This window comes from Cnephaeus nilssonii (assembly GCF_951640355.1).
Source record: "Cnephaeus nilssonii genome assembly, chromosome: 9".
Taxonomy (NCBI): Eukaryota; Metazoa; Chordata; class Mammalia; order Chiroptera; family Vespertilionidae; genus Cnephaeus; species Cnephaeus nilssonii.
The window spans coordinates 35800294-35824811 of NC_137080.1; the positions used below are offsets into that span (position 1 = coordinate 35800294).

The 24518-nt window shown below is 43.1% G+C and overlaps 2 protein-coding genes across 5 annotated transcripts in view; both read left to right on the forward strand.

Moving 5' to 3' along the window:
* FYN (FYN proto-oncogene, Src family tyrosine kinase) overlaps nucleotides 1–24518 on the forward strand; it is a 207267-nt gene that overhangs the window by 90852 nt on the left and 91897 nt on the right. For 3 of the 4 annotated variants that reach the window (XM_079779968.1, XM_079779966.1, XM_079779965.1), the window contains one exon: nucleotides 4910–4978. The exons of the other annotated variant lie outside the window; for it this stretch is intronic. The gene's annotated coding sequence lies outside the window, so the exon portion shown is untranslated. The remainder of the gene's footprint in view (nucleotides 1–4909; nucleotides 4979–24518) is intronic. 4 annotated transcript variants of the gene reach the window in all.
* Nucleotides 9555–10417, forward strand: LOC307105527 (U6 snRNA-associated Sm-like protein LSm4). The gene is given in 3 exon segments (XM_079781367.1): nucleotides 9555–9858; nucleotides 9861–9887; nucleotides 9890–10417. Coding segments are annotated over 3 exon segments (477 nt in total). The 5' UTR covers nucleotides 9555–9566; the 3' UTR covers nucleotides 10048–10417.

Below are 24518 nucleotides of genomic sequence, written 5' to 3' on the forward strand. Positions count from 1 at the left end.
AGAAAACCAACTAACATCCACTCCATGATAGATGATAGCACATTCTTCATCAAGCCAACACAAGCCCATCCCCCAAAATATCCTGTTGTGGCTAAGAAGCCATGACACACTAAAGAGATAATGTCCATTTAGACACCAGTTTTCCTTGACGACATCACTCCTACATGTGAAGCAAAATTACACCAAAGCCATATACGGTTTTATATAATAGTAGGTCTATTTAGTTTCCCTTAGATAGGTCTTTAATAAGTACCAGTGATGTGTAAAAATGGTATGAGTGGTTACCTAAACTGCTAGCCTCTCAAATCTTTTCTTAGATCAGCTGACTCTCTCTCTCTTTTTTTTTTTTTCCTTTTCCCCAAGTTTTTGGAGTGGATCCAGAACAGATTCTGAGAGCCTCAAGCTTTTCGTTATTTACCCTCCAGTAATTACATGTCACAGGTTGTCTTCCCTATTAGAGTGTGAGGCTGAGCAATTAGTCTCCCATTGTCTTTGCAGGAAATGACATCCATGTGACTTCTGTTGATCACTCTGGTTAAAATAATGTGGAAAGTGTTCAGCACTTTCTCCAGTTGATAATTTAGACTGGCCAATTTGGAAAACTTTTAGAAATGGGCAAAGTAAACAATGGTTGTCAGAACCGGAAATACTAACTGGGTCAGTTCCCCCAACAAAACAAGGCTCTAAACTCGCTCTGGTCCCTCAATGCACTGTCTTGCCTGAACTCTTCAGCATGTGGTTGCGCTCGGTGCCTGGGCATTCTGTTCTCTTAATAATGTTTTATTTTGGGGTGTTTTCTAGCTGTAGATGATTGAAAACTCAACTCCAGGAGGCCTGAACAATGAGAAATTTACTGGCAGTTCGGTGATTCCACAGGCTTCAGGGTTGACCTAATGCAATCAGCCCTGCTCTGCTTCCCTGTGGTTTTTCTGTCTCTGCCCTCCCTCTTTAGATGGGAGTAAGGTAGCTGTGGAAGTTCTAGGTGTCACATCCCACACAGCAGTCAGAAGGAGGTAATTTCTCCCAGAAGAAAGAGGAGATGCTCCCAAAAAACCTTCTTCACATCTCATTGTCCTGAATTGGGTCACATGCCAGTTCTTAAACCCATCACTGGAAAGGGGTTTCCCTTAGATCAGTGAATCTCAAACTTTAGTGTGCACACAGATGAAATGGGGATCTTGTAAAATAGGTTATGATTCAGTAGGTCTGTGGTGGGGCCTCAGAACTGACGTTTCTCAGATAGTCCCAGGTGATGCTGATGTTTCTTGTTGGCACACTATACAGCTTTCGACTACTCAGGTCCCCATCCTCCAGCTGGGGCTGCTGTCACCTGTCCATGAGACACTGTGACTGAAGGAATATGGAGCACGTTAGAAAATGGAAGAGGGAATGGCCCCATGCACATGGGAATTGTACTCAAGAAAACTTGTTCTCAGTGTGTGTTGAGAATGTTCCCTTTAAACCAGGAGCCACACCGTAGTCTATGATATGTATTAAAAGCAAACAGTACATACAGTGCAATGTGTTGTTGTGTGGGAGCACCTTTAAACATCTTTTTATTTATGAGAATGGATACATCATAATTCCTGAAACAGAAGGTAAAACAGTCATGCTACCCTCTCCATGATCACTCATCTATTTTTATTTAGTACCACATATCTAGTGAGTCTCAAAAGGAACAAATTCAACCGAAATGCATTTAAATGTCTTTAAGAATAAAAGAATGTGCCAAGTCCAGCCTTTGTTCTCTGAATGGAGATCTCATTAGTCTTGGTTACTGGGATGGGAGACTACATCCCACTTATCATAAGAGTCACTTGACATGATGTAGGGCTTGAAAATGCTGCCAGTGGTGAATTTCTGCCAAAGCAAATGGTCACAATGCCCTTATGAATGGTTTCAGTGGAGACTATCATTATTCTCTCTTCATTTGAAAAGGATGAACTAGTCTGTTATATTTTTGTTTTTCTTGGCAAAGACACACAGGAGTCCTGAGCTGCAGCTATTTTGGAAAAAAGCTGATAGACTGAAGGACTGATATCTATCATGAGGTTGATCCATTATAGACTCAGTGGAGTTCACAGTGAACTCTTCAGCCAGGTGTTTAGTAGACATTCCTGAGATGGGCCCTTTGGTGGGGTTGCTATCTCCAACCTCATATGCAGAGACAGCATCACTCAGGAGAGGAGATGGAATTCCACTGCTCCATCTACTGGAACCGCCTACCCTGGAACCAGGGGCTCACATATGTGAGAGCAATGGGAAGCCATGGCAACTCTTAACTGGCCCTGCCTACCTGACTCATAAAGGCACCTGTACTTAGGATCACCAGCTATTCTTTGTCTCTGCAAAGGCCTGAAAGGTTGAGAGATCCTCAGACTAGCCCAGGGAAGCTCCTAGACTTGGAGCTCCACAAAGGCAGGAATTGTGTGTCAGGCAGGCAGCCCCTGTATCGGAAGAATGATTGAAGAGCTGGTCTTTCCCCAGATCAGTCAATCAGCAGCATTGACTAAGCATTTACTCTCTAAAGAGGAAAAGTAAAGGACGAGAGCATTTTGTTGCCGAATTCCAGTACTTTATACTCTAAACATGGACATATTTAGTTAGGACCTCCTATACTTCCCAAGAGAGATGAGATAATATTAATATTAGCTGAGTCTGTGTAGCATAAGCAAGATAGCACTGTTATTCACAGATTAATTCAAGCAGTGCTGCCTCATGCCTTCCTACTGTGCCTGCTGTGAGGCCACACATTATTAGCCATGAGAGGAATTAAAAAATGGAAAAGCATAGGGCCTTCCCTTACACCTTAAAAGACTTACAACTTGAAAAGTAGGAAACATTTAAAGTATATCAATAATACAGAATTTTTAAAAAGAGAAAAACAAAGAGGGTAAGGTAATACCGAATTGGGAAAATCAAGGTAGAAAGAGCTCAAGAAGAAGATGAACATTTGGCTAGGCCTTAAAGTCGGGATGCTTGACCTGAGTCCATGGATGGAACTCAGGGGGTCTGTGAACTTGGATGGGGAAAAATTATCTCTTTATTTTCACTAACTCTTTAACTGAAATCTAACATTTTCTTCTATTATGAAAGTGGCATTAACTATTTGTTTCCAATAGAAATTATGAGTATTTTCATGTTACATTATACTTAAAGATATCCTGAAATATCACCCCAACAGTACTTCAAAATTAGCTGTTATTAGACTTTTACTGGAATTTATTTAAACATCAAAAGAAGCACATAACAATTTTGACAACTGTATATCAATATACTTCTTTTGGATTTCATGTGCTAATTTCAAACATTTAGAAACATTATTCTGAGAAACATATCTCTAGATTGTTAGGGCACAGAAAGTTAAAGAGTCCCTGCCTTAGGGAGTGAATGGCTGGGCCTCCTACCAGCACGCATGGGACAGAAGACATTCAGGGAACTGGCATGCCAAAAGGCTCAGGGGGGACAGGTGTCTGGATTCCAAAGCATTTGATGGGGAGAAGTGGAGAGAAAGCTGAGGTGAGCTGTACCACTGGGCCAATATAATTTCACAGATAAATTTGTAGGTGACAGGAAGCAGTGGAAGGTGTTTCCACTGAGGCCTTAAGTGGTGTTTAGGAAGGATGCTTTGCAGAACCAGGAGTGTGGGATTGGAAGGGAAGAAATAGGAGGCCAGTGATCAGTTTCTGCCAGGACTAATGCCAACCAGAGAGAGCAGAGGGTAACCCCAGAGTGAGAATACGGAGGCCTTGAGTGCAGCACGCCTGGGGCCTAGAAAGGCAGGCTTAGGCCAGAGTTTACCATGAAGGTGAGGAAGGCCACGGTAGTTTTCAGGCCTGCGTGACTAGGAGAATGAAAATCAGTCTTCACGTTCACCCAGCATTTACTGTGGACCAGGTGCTGTTTTAAGCCTTCCTATGTCATTTAATGTCATTAAATTTATATCATTTAATCCTCATAACAACCTTGGGAGGTTAGTATGATTATTCCTATCTACACTAATAAAAGAGTAAGATACAAATTGACCGTACCTTCGCAACGCCCACCAGCCAATCAGGAGTGAGTATGCAAATTAACCCCAACAAGCTGGCGGATTAATTTGCATACACAGGCGCTGAGTGGCTGGGTGGGACAGGACACTGCATTGTCGCCATGGCGACAACACAGGCGTTCTGTACCGCCCCAGCTGCTCTGGGCCTCTGGGCAGTGTGGGAAGGTGGAAAGGCGGCTCCGGCCGGAGCTAATGCAGTGCCGGCAGCCAGGGTAAGGAAGGCCCATTCTTGCACAAATCTTCATGCATCGGGCCTGTAGTTTTTCATAATAAAATGAAGTCTAGAAAAGAACAATCAGGTTTCATGGCCAGTAAAGGAGACAGGATTGTGTTACTGAAAGAAATAGGAAAGAGGAATTAGCTTGGGGGGAAAATATAATGAGTTCAACTTTGGATATTTTTGCATTCAATTCTTTTAAAATGCTAAAAATTCAAATAAAGTATTTATAAGCATAGTTTCTGGCTTACTCTGTCATCCAGATTTTTATTTATTTGTTACTAGAGGCTCGATGCACGAAAATTGTGTAAGGGTAGGCCTTCGCAGCCCCAGCTGCCTCACGGCCCTGTCCCCTGCCCACTGGTCATTCCGGAAGGTCGTTCCGGAAGGTCGTCCGCCACCCAGTCTAATTAGCATATTAGCTCTTTATTATATAGGATTAGTGAGTGCTGAATTAATTTGTTAGTTAGTTTTATCTTCCTGTGAAAACAAAGAGGAATCTGACAGTAAGAGTTTGGTACATTGATGGGAGCCCAAAACAGGAAGACGTGTGGTATCCAGGAGAAAAACACAATATATACATATATTAAATTATGTCTTTAATGATGCATCTATCCTTCTGTTGTGGTATTGTTTTTCAGGACCACCCCAGCAGCGGTATTAGAAGACATGTGGTGTATATAAAGTTTGTGATAGTTGGGGGAAATTTGGTAAGTGTCACTGCATTGTTTTCTAATACCCTCTTTTGTAAAATGGTGCTCACAAAGGGCAGCCATTGTCTCGTTCTGTGCATTTTAAATCTGCACTAAACTCAGACAAAATGCAGTTTTATAATTAAATGTGACATTCAGTTGGTGTTTTCTGACAGTATGACTTTTTTTCTTGTTATTGTTGATGTTATTAAACAACATGGGTTTTTCTAAGATGTAATGAGGAGTCTAGGTTTAGGGAAACTTCTGGATGCAGGGTAAGGAATAGCCTTGACAGTCTAGCTTATGTTCTAAGCCACCTGTAGAATGCAAGAGTAATAAACTTGCAGACCAAAAGAGTGACATAAAATAAAAACTCTAAAGCAGAGAGATCCTTATGGCCTCTCGGTTGAAATGAGAGAGAACAGGCAATTGGCTGCTTGGGGAATCCAGCATGCCTGGGAGCCAGCCTACAAAACAAGCATAGCAGTGGCCTGAGAGACCAAGACATTTAAGTTCAGCAACCACCCAGAAGACCTTGCTAGCAATAATAAAAAGTTGTACACTTACTGGTAGTTATATAACCTCTTCGGGCCTTAGTTTCCTCATCTGTAAAATGAGTCTCATCATGTTACCTACCTCATAAAGTGGTTGTGAGAATAAAAGGAGCTAGATAGGGCTGTAACAGAGTAGGTGCTCAATAAGGCAGTTATTCTTGATAACAGAACAGGCTTGTTTGGAAACTGGACATCTGTCATTGAGGTCAAGCCACCAAAAGGTGTTCATATCTCCCAGCGGAAGGGCTGCTGGGGATGGGTTGGTCATGCCCCATTTGCTGTCACAGGGCACATCACATTTGATCCCCACAGTCCCTCCTCCATAACAAGCTGTGGGAACCCCTGAGATGTTTGTCTTTAACCCTGTCCATCCATTCTTAGACAAAGTTGTCTAATTTAACTTCCCTTCCTCCCACCTTTAGAGCCAAGTGTGGTCACATTGTTTGAGCTTGGTTCAGTTTTGGAGTTAATGTTATTTTAAACCAAAATGCCAAGAAGTAAAAGAAGGGTTTAGAGTAGATGGTCTCCTTGGTTTGGACCTCAGTTACCACATTCAGGCTTTCATTTCCAAACCTGTCTTGATTTTTTTTTTTTTTTTGTCTATGCTTATTATGTAGCTTTCATAGAGATCCAATTATTGGGCCAATTTTATTGAGCTTTGACTAAAAGACTATGGCTCTAGGGTGGGGCCTTTACCTGTGATTGGGGAAAATCAACCGTATCATTGCAGATGGGTAATGTTTAAGATCGGGTGTCCCGTTTCACGGAATCAGAGGGATGGACCCGGCTTCAGGGTTTGTCTGGCCCAATCTCCCACCAGCTAAACAAATCTCTTCCACAGTATCCCAGTAGAGGGAATTTCACATTCTCTCAGAGATGAGCCTGCTGTTGCCCCAAGCCATTTGCTCCAATTTAAAAAACAATTGAGGCACAGGAAAATTTTAAGGGATGAGGCAATTGTTCTTGATTTTTATTGTGGTGGTATTTATGCAACTATATGAGTTTGTGAAAACTTACAGAACCATACGATTAAAAGGCTGAATTTTGCTGTATGTTAATTAAACCTTAACTTTTAAAATGGAGGTGGGGGGGAGGGGATGACAAACCACACAAGCAGTTAGACAAATATCTGGGCATTTGGCTCAAATTGTTAAAATAGAAAGAGGAAAGGTGGATGGGAGGGGAAGAGGTCCGGTCCTTCTATGGAACTACAGTGTGCACTCCACAGGACAGAGACTGGGTGTTCGTCCTTCCTGTCGCCTCAGTTCCTGGGCACCTGGAAGGCCGGTGGTAAACATCTATTGAATTACCTACCGCTCTTACCACTTTCTAAGCAGACAGAAACAAGTCCACCCACTTTCCCACACCAGCCCACCAGATACTTAAGGACAATCTCCTTCCTCTTTCACCTTTTCTTCTCAGCTGAACCTACCACCTCCCATTCATTGGCTCTTTGTCTTCTGAAGCTATTTTCCTATCTCTCCCCACCCTGCAACTCTCCCTGAGGAAGCACCTGCTTTACCATGTGCTTCCTCACACCCTGCCCAGCTTTAGAACGCTGCCCCTGGAGTGGGCTGGCCCTGGAGTTCAGTGGGCCATCGATTCTGTAGGTGATGTTAATAGACCCCAACCCTGATCCTCCTCCTTCATCATCAGTCCTGAGTGCCTGGTAAATATCTTAAGAGTAGTCTTCTAAGAATGGAGCACCTAAAAGTAGGGGGGCTAGCAATCCAAGAGATCGGGTAGCAGATTTATCCTCTTAAATGACTGAAATGAGGCCAGGCCACCCTTATTTTGAGACAGCAGTAGTGCTGTTTATAAATCTCTCGGGTAGTAAAGATTTATAACTTTATAAATCTTTGTATCACAGATGTATCACAGATCCCGATTCTTCATTATGAGTCATAGGAAGTTTGAAATTCTAAAAATTAAAACTTGTGGGTGCCTTGAAAAATCTAGATTTCTTTTTCCTGGCCATGCCGGGGGAGATATCTAAATACATAAAGAGGACAGTGGTTCTCAATCCAGGTCAATTTTGTCTTCCCAGAGGACATATGGCAATGTCTGAAGACATTTTTTATTGTTACAAATGGGGAAGAAAGGGTGTGTGCTACTGGCTTCTAGTGGGTGGAGGCCAGGGAGGCTGCTAAATATCCTACAATGGGAAGGACAGCGCCGCACACACAGAGTGATCCAGCTCAAAATAACAATAATCCCAAGGCTGAGAAACCTGATACAGAAGTAATAAAAAAAAATTTAATGTCTAAAGTACTCAGTATTTTGAAGGTTTAAATTTTAAAATATTTTGACATTTATTTTTACGTGTGTGTGTGTGTGTGTGTGTGTATAAAACATTGAAAAGTTTATTTAAAGAATAATAGGTCTGAAAGGGCTCCTAAGAAGCTATCTCTTACATGAACTCTGACTCCAAGCAAAAATTGATGTAATGAATTCAGACAGATGGGTGCCTGAAGACTTGTATTGAAAACTGGCAACTGAAGCCAAAAGTGAGGCTCACACAACACGATCCCAGCATTCACACAAAAGAGATTGTCTTATATTTTAAATTTCAACCCCAGCTTCTTGAGATACGCTTGTCTTTAGATGGCCTCTGAGATGAAACGGCATTTCAGTCTGGGCTAGTTCTTTCTTCTGAATCAGGGGTAGCGATTCTGGTGCGACAAAAAATGTGCTTAGGGCGGGGAGAGATCTCATGACAGATGATTGAGATTGGTATTTTGGTTCACAGGGCTGTATATTTGCATCATTTTCCTGGCGATACCACAGTCTGGCTTAAATTCAAGTAGTTTTTAGAGCCTCTGTACCCAGTATGGCTACATTTGCTGAAGCAGGGAGATTAAAGCAACATATGTCAGGTTGTGATATAGGACAATCCACTTGAAAAGACTTTAATTATAGGGCCTATTTTGGGAGGGTAACTGTGCTGTTTGTGTGGTATATTTTGGGATCCACTAACCCAGCTTCAAGACCCGTAATATATCTTCCCAGAAAGGGTGTGGTGTGTGCTTGCGGACATAAATGTTTTCCTACCAAAAGCTTTGGTATGATATTCTTTAAACTTTACTCCCCTTCATTTTTCTCTTTCTGATAATCTTTCTTCTTGCAAGAATGCTATGAAAATGCATTCTGGAAAGCGGGGGAAGAGAGGATAAAAGATCTCATTTCAGATGGCCTACCCCAGAGATTTAGGGACTAAATGTTATCAGTCTGCTGTTTTTACAATGAATAGAATCTGGAGAAACTACCAAAGCTGAATCGTAAGCAGAGTCGAGTGATACTATAAAAATACCACGTTGGCGCTAAATATTTTAGTGAATCTAAAGGGAAATCACACACTTACAGCTACTTGTTTCTCAGAACCCCCTTTCTAATAATGTGTGGGTCATTTCCATGCTCTTTCAGGTCTGATAACCTAGAGTGGTTGTCTGCTTTCACTTCTGCTCTTTAAGACTTGTACCCTTTCCCTGCTCCACCTCTTGGCTTCCCTCATTTCCCTGTTAATTCCTGAGGCCTTGGCCTTAAAGAGGGTCAGACTTTCTGCCCAGTCAGCATTTCCTAGTCCTTATTTAAAAGTGAATGATAAAGGAGAGATTAGATCAGCAAAACAAAGTTAGCTTCTCTTGTGTGCAATGTGGGAGGGGGGGTGGGGAGAGGGGGAAGGGAGTGGAGAGGAACAGAGATAAAGAATAACATTTGTCTCTGGATCTATTCTTGCTCATCAAATTATGTTGATCATTATAGCCCACATATGAGTGAGATCATTTGATATTTATCTTTCTCCGACTGGCTTATTTCGCTTACCATAATGCTCTCCAGTTCCATCCATGTTGCAAATGGTAAAAGTTCCTTCTTTTTTTTGGGGGGGGGGTCAATCAGGGAAAAAGGAGACATATGTAAAACTTTAGACAATAAAAAAGATAGAAAAATAAAAATAAAATATAAATTTTTAAAAAAGAATAAGAACAAGCAGGGCGCATGAACGGAGGAGGCCGCGGTGGAAGTGACCGGCAGGCCAGGTCCCTGCCGCCACCATGCTCCCATTGTCAATGCTGAAGACAGCTCAGAATCACCCCATGTTAATGGGGCTTAAAAACGGGGAGACGTACAGTGGGCACCTGGTAAGCTGTGACAACTGGATGAACATCAACCTGCGCGGGGTGATCTGCACATCTAGGGACGGGGACAAGTTCTGGCGGATGCTCCAGGGCTACCTCCGCAGCAGCACCATTAAGTACCTGTGCATCCCCAGTGAGACCATTGACATGGTCAAAGAAGAGGTGGTGGCCCAGGGTCGTGGCCGTGGGGGCCTGCGGCAGCAGAAGCAGTGAAAGGTCGTGGCATGGGGGTGCTGGATGAAGTGTGTTTGGCAGCCGTGGCAGAGGCGGGAACGCAGGCACTGGCAGAGGCCAGCCAGAAAAGAAGCCCGGCTGGCAGGCGGCAGTGAGCCTGGCCCTGGTCCCCCAGAGACTTGAGCCCTCCCCAAAGAGCCTGCGTGTCTGCTCCAGTCCGTGAGTCTGTTCAGAACAGAAAAAAAAGAGGCAGGTGTTAGGGGGACCCCACCTGTGCATTTTGTGGTCCTCCTCTTTATGTTCAAGTCTTTTTTTTTTTTTAATTATTATTGATTTTTGATAGAGGAAGGGAGAGAAAGAGAAACATTGATGTGAAAAAAACATCGATGTACTTCCTCCCGCATGCACCCTGACTGGGGATGGAACTGCAACCTGGATATGTGCCCTGACCAGGAATCGAAACTGCAGCCTTTTGGTGTACAGGACAGTGCTCCAACCAACCAAGCCACACTGGCCAGGGCATTAAGTCCTTTTTTTTTAGAGCCAGCATTTTTACAGTTGGAAGTGTTACTTGGTGTTTTTGATTTTGTGAAGTCCCAGCCAACTTGATTCCTGGAAGGTTCTGTGTGTTATGCATCTGTAGAGCCTTATGTTAAGGGGGGCATTTTCTAAACAGGTTTGTTTTATATCTCTTGTTGGATCCCTGGGTGGAAAACAGATGGGAAGTTTTCATTTTAAGGTCTTTACACCGAGATTGACAGTCCAGGGAGTTTTCCTGAAACAGACCTGAAATTGTCTTTTCAAAACAAAACCGCACAGACATGTGCCTCAGAAGCTGTTGTGGAGCCTGGTTGGGCCTTATTCCTTTGCCTCCTTTTTCTCTCTTTTGTGTGACAAAAATAAAAAAGCACAACTACAAAAAAAAAAGAACAAGAACAAGCAGTTTTGTAACCCAGAAACCAAATCGGTTCTAAGGGCACAGGAGCATTTTTACATAAATTGTAAGGCATGAAGGCAACACAATGAGAGCCAGAATGCTCCATGAGGGACAGTTGAGAATCTCTGGAGAAGTATCCGAGTTCTCCCAGAGGCGATCGGCCGCCCCTCCGCAACCGAATCACCCAGAGAGCGACTCCAAGACCTACAGTTCCAGCTCCATGCGAGGTTGTGTGCAACAGCCCCGCCCAGCCTCCTAGGTTCCTTTCCAGGAGCGTTGCTGAAGACTGTAAATTACTGATCAGTCATCATTTTGTAAGTCAGACCTGTGCTTGCTGTTCCCTGCTGTGGTGTACATGGGATGGTGTTCTGTTACTTGAGTCTCTTGATCCTTGAAGTAATTTGGTGGTCATTCCAGGTTAGTTTTGGCGCCATCCTAAACCCGATTTCTTGGAAGCTACTTTGAGACTGCCATCCTGCTTGTCAGTTCCCATGGCCCACTTGTCTGCCATCAGCTTTCATACTAAATTCCCACTGTGGTGTGGTTTTTATCTGTGGCAACACTTATAAGCCAAAATTTCCCACCTACAGAGGTGAAATATTTTCAGAATAAGTAGTTGTCGGACAGCTAACACTGTGGAATGGAACCCACTTGGGAGCCAGGCGGTTGGACCTGCCCCACAGCTCTGCCTCTGACGGGCAGGCTGCCCATGTCAATGCGTATTATGCTATCACTTGTATAGGAGATGTGGCACATTTGCTCCTCCCAAACCACCACTTGGGTGGTGGAACAGGTATCCTCCCCAGATAAAATCTGACGCTCAGAGAATTTAGCCTATGTCCAAGGCAGGGGGCGTTTGAGAGTGTGGGGTGTTTGTTCTCCTTTCAAAGACTGGAGGCAGGGTTGGCGTGTGGTGAGCTTGGAAGTGGGACAGAGGTGGTTAATGCTGCAGTGCTAAGTCAGTCCTGCCCAGCGAAGAGTTGTCCCCAGCACAGGCACGGTGACCACTGTGCCCCCACTGAGAAGCACTGCTCTGAAGCTGTGCAGCTAATATGCAGGAGAGCCCGGTTCATCCCTGCTCTCTCTGAGTCTAGGCCCCTTATGGCCCTCTCCAAGTTAAAGGCACCCCAGTATTCATTCCCTCATTGCCCATTGTCCGGAGCTCGCAGGCATTACAATTGAACTCAGAATGGCTGTTCTGCAGCCTGTGCCGAGCTGCTCTCTGCACCAGAACTCAGGCTCAGCACACTCCATGTGGAAAGAGCCTCTAAAACGCCGTGTCCTCTCTGACCAGCATCCTGTACCTGTCATTCCTCTATCAACACCCAGCGCAGGTAGAGAGAGCCAGTGCCATCCTGGGAAAAGATCAAAGCCCCAGAGAATGCCCACCCACAGCCTTTGATCCAGTCTTACCAGCTTAAAAACCATCTAGATAGGGAACTAGGTGTCAATTTCAGGAGGTTTTGAGATGATATCTTTGGCTTCACACGTACCTACCTGGTCCACTTCTACAGAGCCTGCTGTTGGAGCTTTGTTTAAAGTTTGGTTTTGATGTCAGACAGCAAAGAAACCAAGACGGGTGGCTACATCAGTTTGAATGAGCACACATGAAATTTATTAAAGTGGTAAAAATAAAACCATACTGAATGAAAAGGCACACAGTGAAGTTGACCTAAATATGAATGGTGAGGTGATTATAAAAAAGGGAAGTGTGATATTATCTGATCTGGCTTTTTTTTTTTTTTCCTGTTTTTTCTTTTTTTCCTTCTCTCTCTTCCAGTTTCCCAACTTTTTATTTTGAAAATTTTCAAACCTGCTAGTTAGTAGAATGATAAACTCAACATCTATATGTTCTAAATGTGCCACTTGCTTTTTTATTTCCTCTTCCAATTATATATATACTAGAGGCCCGGTGCACGAAATTCGTGCATGGGGGGGGGTGGATTTCCTTCAGCCCAGCCTGCACCCTCTCCAATCTGGGACCCCTCGAGGGATGTCTGACTGCCCTCTCACAATCCAGGACTGCTGGCTCCCAACCGCTCACCTGCCTGCCTGACTGATTGCCTCTGGCCGCTTCTGCCTGCCAGCCTGATCACCCCCTAACCACTCCCCTGCCAGCCTGATTGACACCTAACTGCTCCCCTGCTGGCCCGATTGCCCCTAACTGCCCTCCCCTGCTGGCTTGGTCACCCTTAACTGCCCTCCCTGCCAGCCTGGTCGCCCCTAACTGTCCTCCCCTGCAGGCCTGGTCACCCCCAACTGCCCTCCCCTGCAGGCCTGATCACCCCCAACTGCCCTCCCCTGCAGGCCTGATCACCCCCAACTGCCCTCCCTTGCAGGCCTGGTCCCTCCCAACTACCCTCCCCTGCTGGCCTGATCACCCACAACTGCCCTCCCCTGCTGGCCATCTTGTGGAGGCCATCTTGTGTCCACATGGGGGCAGCCATCTTTGACCACATGGGGTGGCCATCTTGTGTGTTGGAGTGATGGTCAATTTGCATATTTCTCTTTTATTATATAGGATATTAGGTAAATTTTTGCTGCACCATTTGAAAATTGCACACATCTTGACATTTTAACTCTACATATTTCATCATGTATCTGCCAAGAATAGGGACATTCTTTTACATAACAATACTATGATCATACCTAAGAAATTTAGCAATAATTTCATAACATATTCTACTATCAAGTCCATATTCAGATTTTCTGGTTGTGGTGTAGAATGTCCTGCACTCTGGGATGGTCTGTTTCTTTACAGAGTTAACTTGCGCCTCACTGCCTGAAAATTATTAGATCTAGAAGCTTGTTGTTAGAAGAAAGGAAATGCTCTGATCTAAAATTATTAGATCTAGAAGCTGCAGGTTAACAGCTTTTGGCAAGAATACTTCATTGGTGGCATCGCATGCTTGATGTTATATCACATCCAGAGGTGGAGGATATCAACTTGTCCTACCATCTGATCTCGTGGGTAAGGTGGTAACCAGAGCTCACCAATATTCAGGATACACTTTGAGTCAGTCAGGCATCTTTGGGCTGGTGTGTGGTTCCTTTGTGAACATCCTGTCCATTCTCCTCCCTCCCCCCACCTTGGAGTGCTCTGAGTATCAGTGGATAATCATTGCCTGGATCATTATTACGTTGGGATCGTGTCTGATATTTTTTACCCTTTGTTTTCTCTTCTTTCAACTACTTACAGTGAATGATGTAGGCCTTCCTAATTTTACAAGAATGATTTTTTAGCTGCTTACCTGGTGGTCAGCTACATTTTTTTGTGATGATAGATTGTGCCAAACATTTTTCTTTCTTGCCTTTGGGATAAGAAGGTGTAACTCTAGCAGAGCATCTACTACATGCCAGGTACCACACAGGATCCTTACCTATAGAACATTTTCACTTTCTTCCCACACAACAGCTCAGACTAGTGCATGGACTTGCCCAAGGTCACACAGTTCCAATAGACCTAAGATCACTAGAGATCTGCCAGGCTTAGGGCTAGGGCTCCTCTACTCTTCCATGTGCCCTCTGATCCCCAACCCTGGCTGTGTCTCCCACCCTAGTTCTTACCTCAGACAAATGCCTACCTGATTGGGTAGGTCCATAACAAGGAATGTCAGATAGGAGGGGGGTGCGGCTGGAGAAACACAAGCCACACACACCTAAAAGGAGCAAATGTTACTGGGTCTCAGGCAATGTGGGCCCAGCACTATCAGAAATCTTGATCTGTATATTAATCATTCCAACTTTTTAATATTGGCAACTACTCTATATATATTCTGACACTCACCAGTCGAGTCACCAGTTTTCAGCATCCACACTACTGCTGGCGGAGGCCACCTTGAGTCAGCCGAGGCTTTGTTTAGAAATGGAATTCACTGCTTGTCTGTTTGTGCTTAACTTTCTCTTTTAAATAAAAATTAATATTCTTGAGATTTGATTTCAGGGGTGTTTGAATTTTGAAGAAAAGGAAAGTTAGGTTTCTTGGAAGTATTACTTAACTGGCATATTATTATAAAACCTGGCATTTATTAACTAGAAGGTTAATAGCACAATAGCAGATAGTTCATCTGTAGCTTTGAAAGAAAACAAATACATTTCCCTCTGACTATCATCTGTAGACTTTTTCTTTTTGAAATTGTTCTCTAGATCCTTAAGAAGGGGATGAAATCTGTCTGTTTTATCCATCCTGCACTCCTTGTTCTCTGTGTATATGTAACTGTGATAATGAGTCACCGGAGAGTCCGTAAGCGTGCTCCCAGGAGAGGAACTGAAGCAGAACTGACAGATAAATAGCACTGCTTCTCAGGATGAGCCTCAGTTGCTGCAGTGCTGGCTGAGGATAAAGACCTGGTGCGTTAATCCAGTTGTTCTTAGCAGAATTATTCTTGAGTTTGAAGCGATGGAGAAGGGTTGCAGGTAAAGACCCCTGCTCTTACTCTGCCATGAAGGAATCTAGTCCTGCCTTCCCGGTCTACAGGTTAACAACCTGAGGCACAGAGAAGTTGAGTTGGGCCCAGGTCAGATCCAAGAAATTAGCTTGGGTCTCTCATGATCGATTTTCACTTTTCCTAAAGCTGAAGTTTTCAGTCAACAAGAAATAACCGTAATGTCCCACAATCTTTCTCACAATTAACATGATGGAAAGTGTGGTGTCTCACTTTTGTGCCAGTACAAAGGTTCTCACCCGAAGTGAACCTGCCACCTGGGAGCGTTTACAGAACACCCAAGCCCTGTCCTTCCTCCTCCCCTTCACCCCACCCCAAGAGAGCACCCAGGGCCTCCCCAGCCCTGTACTGTTAACCCCAGTGTCATCGCTTCTTATTACTTCCTCAGAGGTCACATATTGCATTTTTCAAATACAGGGTTCCTTTTTTTTTTTTTCTTGACAAAGTCCAATGACCGTTAATATTTTTTAACATTTTGTTGTTTTACTATGGAATTTCAAATTTATAGAAATTTAATGTTTATTATAGCATAATGGATCCCTCCCTCAGTTCCCACAGTTATCCACATTCTGCCATTCTCCTTTCATCTGTATCTGGATTATTGTCACTATTTTTTTACTAATTCAAATGTGTTTCATAGATCAGAAAGTGAGCTAGTTCGTGAACTAAAAATTGGTTACCTGTTCCTACAGGTGCCTCCACACACACACACACACACACACACACCTTACTATATTTACTCCTCACAGCACCCCTGTGCATTGTTACCCACATTTTACGACTTTGGAAGCTGAAGCTCCAAGAAATTACACACCTGCCTAAAGTCTCCCAGCTCAGAAGCACTCAAGCAGGGATTCACACCCAGAGTTGTTTGAAAAGCGTGCTTTCCCCCTAAGCTGCACTTTGGAAAAATAAGGACCATAAAAAAAATGTGTAGTTAAAACTTTTTACAGTATGGATAGATGGATAGCTATGTGATAAAAGCAAATATGGTATAATGTTAATTAATGTTAGAAGTTAAGTGGTAGTACATGGGTGTTCGGTATAAAATTACTAAAAGTTTATGTTTGAAGTTTTTACCATAAAATGTTAGGAGGAACAAATTTTGTCTTAACCATCAAGAGGAGGACAAGACACACAAGCTATTTCCAAACACCTATCGTGTTGGTACCTGCTCCAAAGAGACAGATTGGAGCCTTGGTTGAATTTTAATCTTAAAAATAGCAAGCCAGGGATGGAAATTGCTTGATGTACCCCATTAACATTAACCAGTGAGGTCTTAGAGAACTCGGAAAGCCAGCTGCAAAAGCAGAGCCTCTCCCAGGTGGCCCCTCCACTGTGGACAGCTCAGGAAGCCTAGCTATTGCCTCCGTGAAAGACCAGAACCAGACATAACAGTGGACAATTCTCTTTTCCAGTTCCGGCATCGTAGGTGGGATCCCATCATTTACCCAACAGAACATTTTGCATACAAGCAGCCTGCATGTTGAAGCTGCTCCTGTGTGGGGAAGGGCATAATCAGTTTTTCAAATACTACATCGTGCACATAGAGCCCTCCACACTGCTCCACGATGCAGTGCAGACCCTGCTTTGATGGTGAGCTGGCCGGGTCAGGAACAGCTGAGCAGTCTGCTGTGCTGGGTGGGGTTGCTGGTTGGAGGCAAAGACGGGCTGTCCAGGGAATTCCTCGGGGCATTTTGTTGCTGATGGTACAAGGAGAGCCTGGGTGGGCCCCTCTCCCACTCCGGTTGGAGCCCTGTATGTCCAGCAGCCCAAGCTTGGCTGTCATTGCTGTTACCCATCCCGCCCTTCCGTGCTTGGGGCCAAATGCTTCTGGCCCAGGAAAAGCTCTGCCCCCGAGCATTAGCTTGCTGTGGAGGAGAGAGCTGCTTAGGCACATGAAAGCTGCCTCTCCAGAATCTTCCAGGATCCTCACAAACTGCAAAACTAAGGTCATACCAGAAAATCAAGAAGTTTCCACTAATTTCCAAAACTCCGATTGAATCTTGGGGCCCGTGTGACTCACTGGTATTTATACCGTTATGCTATTCTTTCACTATACTCTGAGCAAGAGTTTAAAGCCCTTAAGAGGTATCTATCTCTTGAGTTAACTACTCCATCAGCTTCCTTCACCCTGAAGTGTCAGGCAGAACAGGCTAGAAGAGCAGGCTTTGTACCTAGACCTGGACGTGAATCCCAACCTCACCATGACTGGCTGGGACACTTGGGGACAGTTGCTGAATTTCTGTAAGGCCAGCTCCTGTGATCATTGTAAGGTTTGAATTCAGATAAAATGTGTGAAGTCCCCCAGCATAGTCTGGGGCCCATAGCAAGTGCCACTAAGCTCTGGTTCCCTTTTCTGTCATCTGTGTGGTATGTTGTAGGTGTGAGATGAGGGCTCATATCCCTGCCTATAGCTGGTGGTGTGAACATGTCTTGTCTCTCGGCATCTGTGCACCGCAGTTTTGTTTTTGGACTGCCTGTTATCCATTAAGTTGTGATTTTTAAAAATTATACTGTCTAATTGCTCCTCAGGAAGGTCCTAAGCATGGGGCAGCCCGGAAAGGGTGAGGGCTGGGAGCCGACTGGAGACTGAGGGATTGGTGAGCTTAAGGTAGGGAGGGTCCGGGAGAAATGATCGTAATGAGGCCAGAATCAAAAGGCTGGCATTTCTAAAAACAAAGATTGCCACCTGGGAGTTTTGCCAGGGGCGGGCCCCGAGGGAGACTGAGTTACACCACACTGAGGAGTGTGGGTGCCTGTGCTCCCAGTCACTTCCCCACAGGAAGCCTAATTGCAGCCTGGGCCCCTGTGACTCCCGCCTGGGGGAGGCTCCTAGGCTGCTGCGGACAGAGGAGTAGACCACTGCAGCATTCCGGCCCTCGCCTGCTGCTGCCGCCTTCTCCAAGAATGACTTCCGGTATTATTGCACGTGGTCTCAAAACCAGGGGAGATTGTTTGCTCAGTTTGGCACAGCAGACATTAAATCTGTTGCTCGATTTGCAGTTGAGCTTTGTTTGTGGACCTTCCGTCCTTGTCTGCTGCAGCCATCCAAGCACTTGGGGAGCATTTCCTTTCTTCTCCGCAGCTGCCAGGAGCCCAGTAGTTGGGCTTCCTTAAATGCAAGCAGATGGAAGCGAGCTGGAGTGTGGAGGCAATTAGAGGATTTCTTCCTCCAAGCAGTGTGGGTTTGCTCTCTTTGGGTGTAGCTGTTCTTGCTCATTTTATTTTCCATTTGGGTTTTGTCGGGCTGTCAGCTTTCCCTTCAGGGTGTATGTTGCTGCTGGTTGCAGGAGTGTGCAGGATGGGGTGACTTGGTTGGTTATTGTTTGGAATGAAAGTTTTCACACCACTGTATGGCTATGTCGTGATGATGATGATGATGGCACTCATATCTGTAAAATATTCTGCAACATTAAGAGTACTTTTACATACATAACTGTCTCATGTGGTCAGGCAGAGGCTCAAAAATAAATAAATAAATAAATACATAAAAACAGAAGGTTCCCTCTGCTGGAGTCTGAGTTTTTCCTTGTCTTTATATCATCTCTGGTCAAACCACAAAGGGGAGAGAAGTAGAATCAAAACTGTAGCCTTTTGCTTTGTTCCTTTCTCGTATCAGTCACTCATTTTCATATTTTCCAAACACTGTATGAGCACACTACTAGATTCTCTGGTGACATTTAAATAATTGTAGCAGACAACCTTTGCCACAGGGAGCTAGCTTCCAGTCTAGTTGGGGACACTAGTTCTCCAACTGTGAGTTTACGTTACAGTGCTGAGCACACAGAAGGTGCTCAAGAACTAGGAGTTGAATGAGTGGGTGAATAAATGAATGGATAGTGTTAACCATCAAAGTCCTGAAAAGCAAGGGGGAGAACTAGGGAGAAACTGAAAGGTGCACGGTCCTCGATGGGAACAGGCCCAGGGGGTACAGGCCCCTTCGAGTGTCCAGGTGCCTGGGAGCCAGAAAGCAAGAGGCCTAGGCACCCTCGTGGATTGTCTGTGTTGATGACCTGCCATTCGTTAGTGCAGCTAAATGAAAGCTGAAGATATGGAAGGAAACCATATGGATATAGGCTGAGAAGAGTGAGCAAGGGAAATGTCATTCTCTCTCTTAAGGATGGGATAAGCAGAAAGAGGGAGGAAAGGGAGCAGACAGACTGACTGAAAGGGATAGATTACTCATAAAGCTGTTGTTGGGCCCTAACCGGTTTGGCTCAGTGGATAGAGCGTCAGCCTGCGGACTGAAGGGTCCCATGTTCCATCCGGTCAAGGGCATGTACCTTGGTTGCGGGCACATCCACGGTGGGGGGTGTGCAGGAGGCAGCTGATCGATGTTTCTCTCTCATCGATGTTTCTAACTCTCTAGCCTCCCTTCCTCTCTGTAAAAAAATCAATAAAATATATTTTTTAAAAAGAAAAAAAAGCTGTTGTTGAGAAAGGTACCAGCAAACTCACCCTACCTTAAAAAGTCTGTCTCCTGGATTTGAGAACCTACTACATTGCAGCCCTGTACTCGGAGCTAAGAGAGGGCAATGGGCAGAATCAAAGAGATACAGAACTTGCCCCAACTCTTAGGAGCCCCTGCCATGCCAAGGAAACACTGAAATAATGTGGAAGCCTCATCCTCACATGATCAACCCCAAGGGGAGAAGCTAAAGAATTGAGAAACAGGGACAGCGATGTGAGCCTGAGGAGCTGAGAGGGAGGCTTCTGGCAGGTAAGACTGGCTTGGGGCCTGGCACATGGATGAGCTCTGGGAATTGTGTGGACATTTGTGTGGAGATATATTCCATCCTGGACGAAGTTCGTATTGGAGCCATGGGAAGCTGATGGAAGAGGTCTGGGGGCCCTGGGTGAATTCTTGGAAGCCAGGCTGGAGAGCTGGAGAAAGTTGCTAAGCAGAGAAGCGGCTTTATGAAGGTGGCAAACTGAATCTTTTGTTTATGCACAGAATTCTCATTAATTTCCTGCTACCTCAGGTGCTGGGCTGGGGGCTCTGCACTGTCCCTTTGCTGGCGGTGTGAGAGTCAGCTCAGGGAAGTAAAGGTCTCCTTGGGATGAGCACTGAACCTTTTCAGTGTCTCCTGGGGCACTGACGTACTGAGGCCAAGTATTACTGCTGCAGTGGTCGAACGGGAGGAAGAATAAATAGAACAGCCTCCAGCAGGACTGTCAGTAGGACACTGTTTTCATTGATTGTTTTGGCTGCTATGAAACTGTACTTAGTGTTTTGGAGAGCTCCAGAAATTTGTGCTGTATGAACTCTAGATATTTTCATCATGATGGACTCTTTAAAATAGTATCTGCATCAATGCACACCCCCAGTGTAGACTACTTAGAAGTGCAGAAAAGCACCAAGGACAAAACAAAAGTCACCTGTTATTCCATCACTCAGAGGTTATCACACACTAGTATATTGCTTAAAATCCTTTTCTGATAGGTGAATTTGGAAGATTTAAAAATTATTTCAAATTGTACTTAATGTCTTATATCTTTTTGTTTTAACTTGACAGTATACCATGAACGTTTTTGGTGTCACTAAGTTTATTTTACAATATGATCTTAGCACTATATCCTATTTCACTATAGAAATGTACCATAATTTATGTAATCACTCAAATAGGAAGCCAGTCTCCTATTTTTGTTGTTTCTAGTGAGTTAGGTTTTACTAATAAACGTTTTTTAAAACATTATAATATAGTATTTTCAGATAATTTTGTTTTTATTGAGTGAATTGCCCAGTCAGATCCAAATGAATATAGAAAGTTCTTCATGAAGTTTTATCTCATTTGTATTATCACTTTGCTGAAAATGATAATTAATCAACCCTGAGTGCAAAAGAGTTGTATGTGCCATAGTATGCTTCCCTCAGACAGTTAAAAACAGGAAGACCAAGTGCCATGCTGATGGATGTATTCGAATATAGAATAATAATTTAGGGGTCTTAGTTGGATCTGGTAAATGTTATCTTGTGCTTGATTGTAGTGAAATTTCAACAACCATAAAATATAAGTAGCCTTCCGTATTACCTTCATGTAGATGAAGAACCAAACATTCAGGAACTTTCTTAACCCTCTCTCTCTCTCTACCTACCTCTTGACAATGTCTCCCTGTAAGACCCCGAATCCTTCCTGGTATGAGATGCATTTGGAGGGCTGGTTCCTGCTGACTTTGTTAAAAGCTGAGCAGAAGCCCAGTTTGGTTTGCAAAGGCCTGGAACTTCCTGCGTGTGTTTCATTTCCAGTAAAATGGGTGATTCACCACAGTTCAAGGTAACCCCATTTACAGCATCTCAGTGGTTTTTTTTCTGTGAAAAAATTTTTGAGGGAAACATAGAATAGAACCATAGAATCCTCTAAGTTTTCCATGAAATTATTTCCCTGCCTGTCAGAGTTTTGTAATATCATTAGATTACTTGTTTTTCCTAGCAGTTTTTATCATATGATTATCTGGGTTAGATAGGTGTTGAAGAGGAAGAGATGAAGGTCAAGAAAAATAAGTACAGTGTTCTATTTTTTTAAATTTGTCTAACTGTTGCTGATGCATAGGAACACAGTTTTTCATATTGAACTAATACTTGGCAGTTTATTAAAGCCTCCAATTATAATAATTTATCTGTATTTTTCTTAGGTTTTCTGTATAACCAATCATATGTATAAATAATTATGTTTTAGTTCTTCCTTTTCAATTTTTTATGTATTTATTTTTCTTGTCCTACCGCTCTGGCTAGGACCTGCAGTACAGTGTTAAAAGAAAGTAGGGAGAGCACACCTCTTAGCTTGTTCCCAATTTAAAGGGAAGATCTACTAACATTTCACCACTGAGTATGATGCCTATATTGGGTTTTAGTAAACACTTTCCATTAGGTTAACAAAGTCCCCTTCTGATCCTAGTGTGCTACGAGTTCCTATTTTTTAAAATCACAAGAAAGTGTTGAATTTTATTTAATGCTTTTTCTGTGCCTATTAATAATATCATGGGGTTCTTTTTCTTTTAATCTGAGAATGAGGTAATTACTATCATCAGTTTTCTAAAGTTTAAACCATTCTTTGCATTATTGGTAAAAATCCAAATTAGCCATGAACTATTTTATGAACTGTAGGATTCAGTTTGCTGATTTTTTTTTTTTTAGGAATTTTATGTTTGTATTTATATCTGAGATTGGACTATAATTTCTTTTTTTTTTTTTTTCCTACTGTCCTTGTCTGATTTTGGTGCTAAGATTATACTAGTTCTTTCCCATTTTTTATCTCTGAAACTTGCCTCTTTTTTACTCTAAAACCATCTGAACCAGATGTTATCGGTTTTGTTTTCTTTAAGATGAATCAATTTCTTTAATGGTTCTGAAAATACCCAGGTTTCTCTCTCATCTTGTTTCAGTAATAAGTGGTATTTTTCTATGAGTTCTTCATTTCATTAAAATTTTCAAGCATGGGATGCAGTAGTTCATAGTATGCTCCTATTTTTTAATCTCTGCTAAAAATCTAGTTATGTCCTCTCTCTCGTTCCTAATATCATTATTAGTACCTTCTTTGTGTTTTACTTGATCAGTTTTTGATGACTTATCTATTTTATTGATCTTTTGAAATAAACAGTTTTTCCTTTGATAATCTTCTCTAGTGAATGTTTTTTTTATGATTTTATGAGTTACTAGAGGCCCAGTGCATGAAATTCATGCACTTGGCGGGGAGGGGGTCCCTCAGCCTGGCCTGCGCCTTCTCACAGTCTGGGACCCCCCAGGGGATGACCGCCTTCGGGGGGTATCAGTCCTAAGCTGGCAGTCAGATAGTCCTCTTGCATTCCATATCTCTCACAGTCCAGGACCGCTCGCTCCTTACTGCCCGCCTGCAGCAGAGGCAGGAGAGGCTCCCGCCACCTCCGCTGTGCTCGCCAGCCGTGAGCCTGGCTTCTGGCTGAGTAGCACTCCCCCTGTGGGAGCACACTGACCACCAGGGGCAGCTCCTGCATTTAGCATCTTCCCCCTGGTGGTCAGTGCATGTCATAGCAACCAGTTATTCCACCATTTGGTCGATTTGCATATCAGGGTTTTATTATATAGGATTCCTCTTTATTACTTTCTTCTAATTTCATTGGATTTACTTTTGTTCACTTTGTCACTTCGTGAATTGGATACTCATTCATTTTCTTTTTCTTTCTAGGGCAGTGATGGCGAACCTATGACATGCGTGTCAGCACTAAATATTTAGTGTTTGGTTTATTAAATACAATTATATACAACTATTATACATTTATGTTATTTAAACTATAAATATCGCGAAATGATGTTTTTTCCTCAAAGTGACACACTACCCGAGTTATGCTCAGTTTTTTGGCGAAGTTTGACACACCAAGCTCAAAAGGTTGCCCATCACTGTTCTAGGGTAAGATTTAATTACAACTTTAGCAGCATCTGACAAGTTCTCATATGAAACATTTTTTATCATCACTCTGTTCTAAGAATATTATAATTATCATAATTATTTCTTCTTTGATTTATTAGTTATTAGCAGTGTGCTTTTATATTTCCAAATTAGTTCTTTAGTAATCATTTTTTTGAAGTCTTACTTTTAAAAAATCTATTGTTGTCAGAGAATGTTGTTCATGTGATATCAGTATCACAAAATTTATTGATCCTTGGTTCTTGGCCTTATATGTGATCAGTTTTTTAAAAACATTCCATGACTTTTTAAAATACATATTTTCTAATAGGGGCTGGGGAAATAGAGTTCTAAGTATACCCATTGGATTAAACCTCTTGATTGTGTTGTTCAAATCTTTTATATACTTATTAATCCTCTCACTATGTCACTTTGTCCTTATAATTCTAATGATTTGCTTTATACCTGGTGAAATCCACTTCCCAGGAAGACTATTGAAGATAGGCATTGTTTACTGGCTGGCAAAATGTGAATTCCTTCCTTCAGCTTTTAAGCAACCAGGAATCCCGTTTCTCAGAAGCCCTAGCCCTAAGGCTAACATCTGATAACCTTGCTGGCTTCAACACTATGGGCTATTTCATGGAAGAAGAAAAAAATATATATCATAAAATCTTAGAGCTGATGTGCTTGAAGGAGCCTTAAAGTTCGTCTAGTTCAGTAGTTCTCAACCTTTCTAATGCCGCGACCCTTTAATACAGTTCCTCATGTTGTGGTGACCCCCAGCCATAAAATTATTTTCGTTGCTACTTCATAACTGTAAGTTTGCTACTGTTAATGAATCGTAATGTAAATATCTGTGTTTTCCGATGGTCTTAGGCTCTACAGCAGCGGTTCCCGACCTGTGGAAAACACAGATATTTACATTACG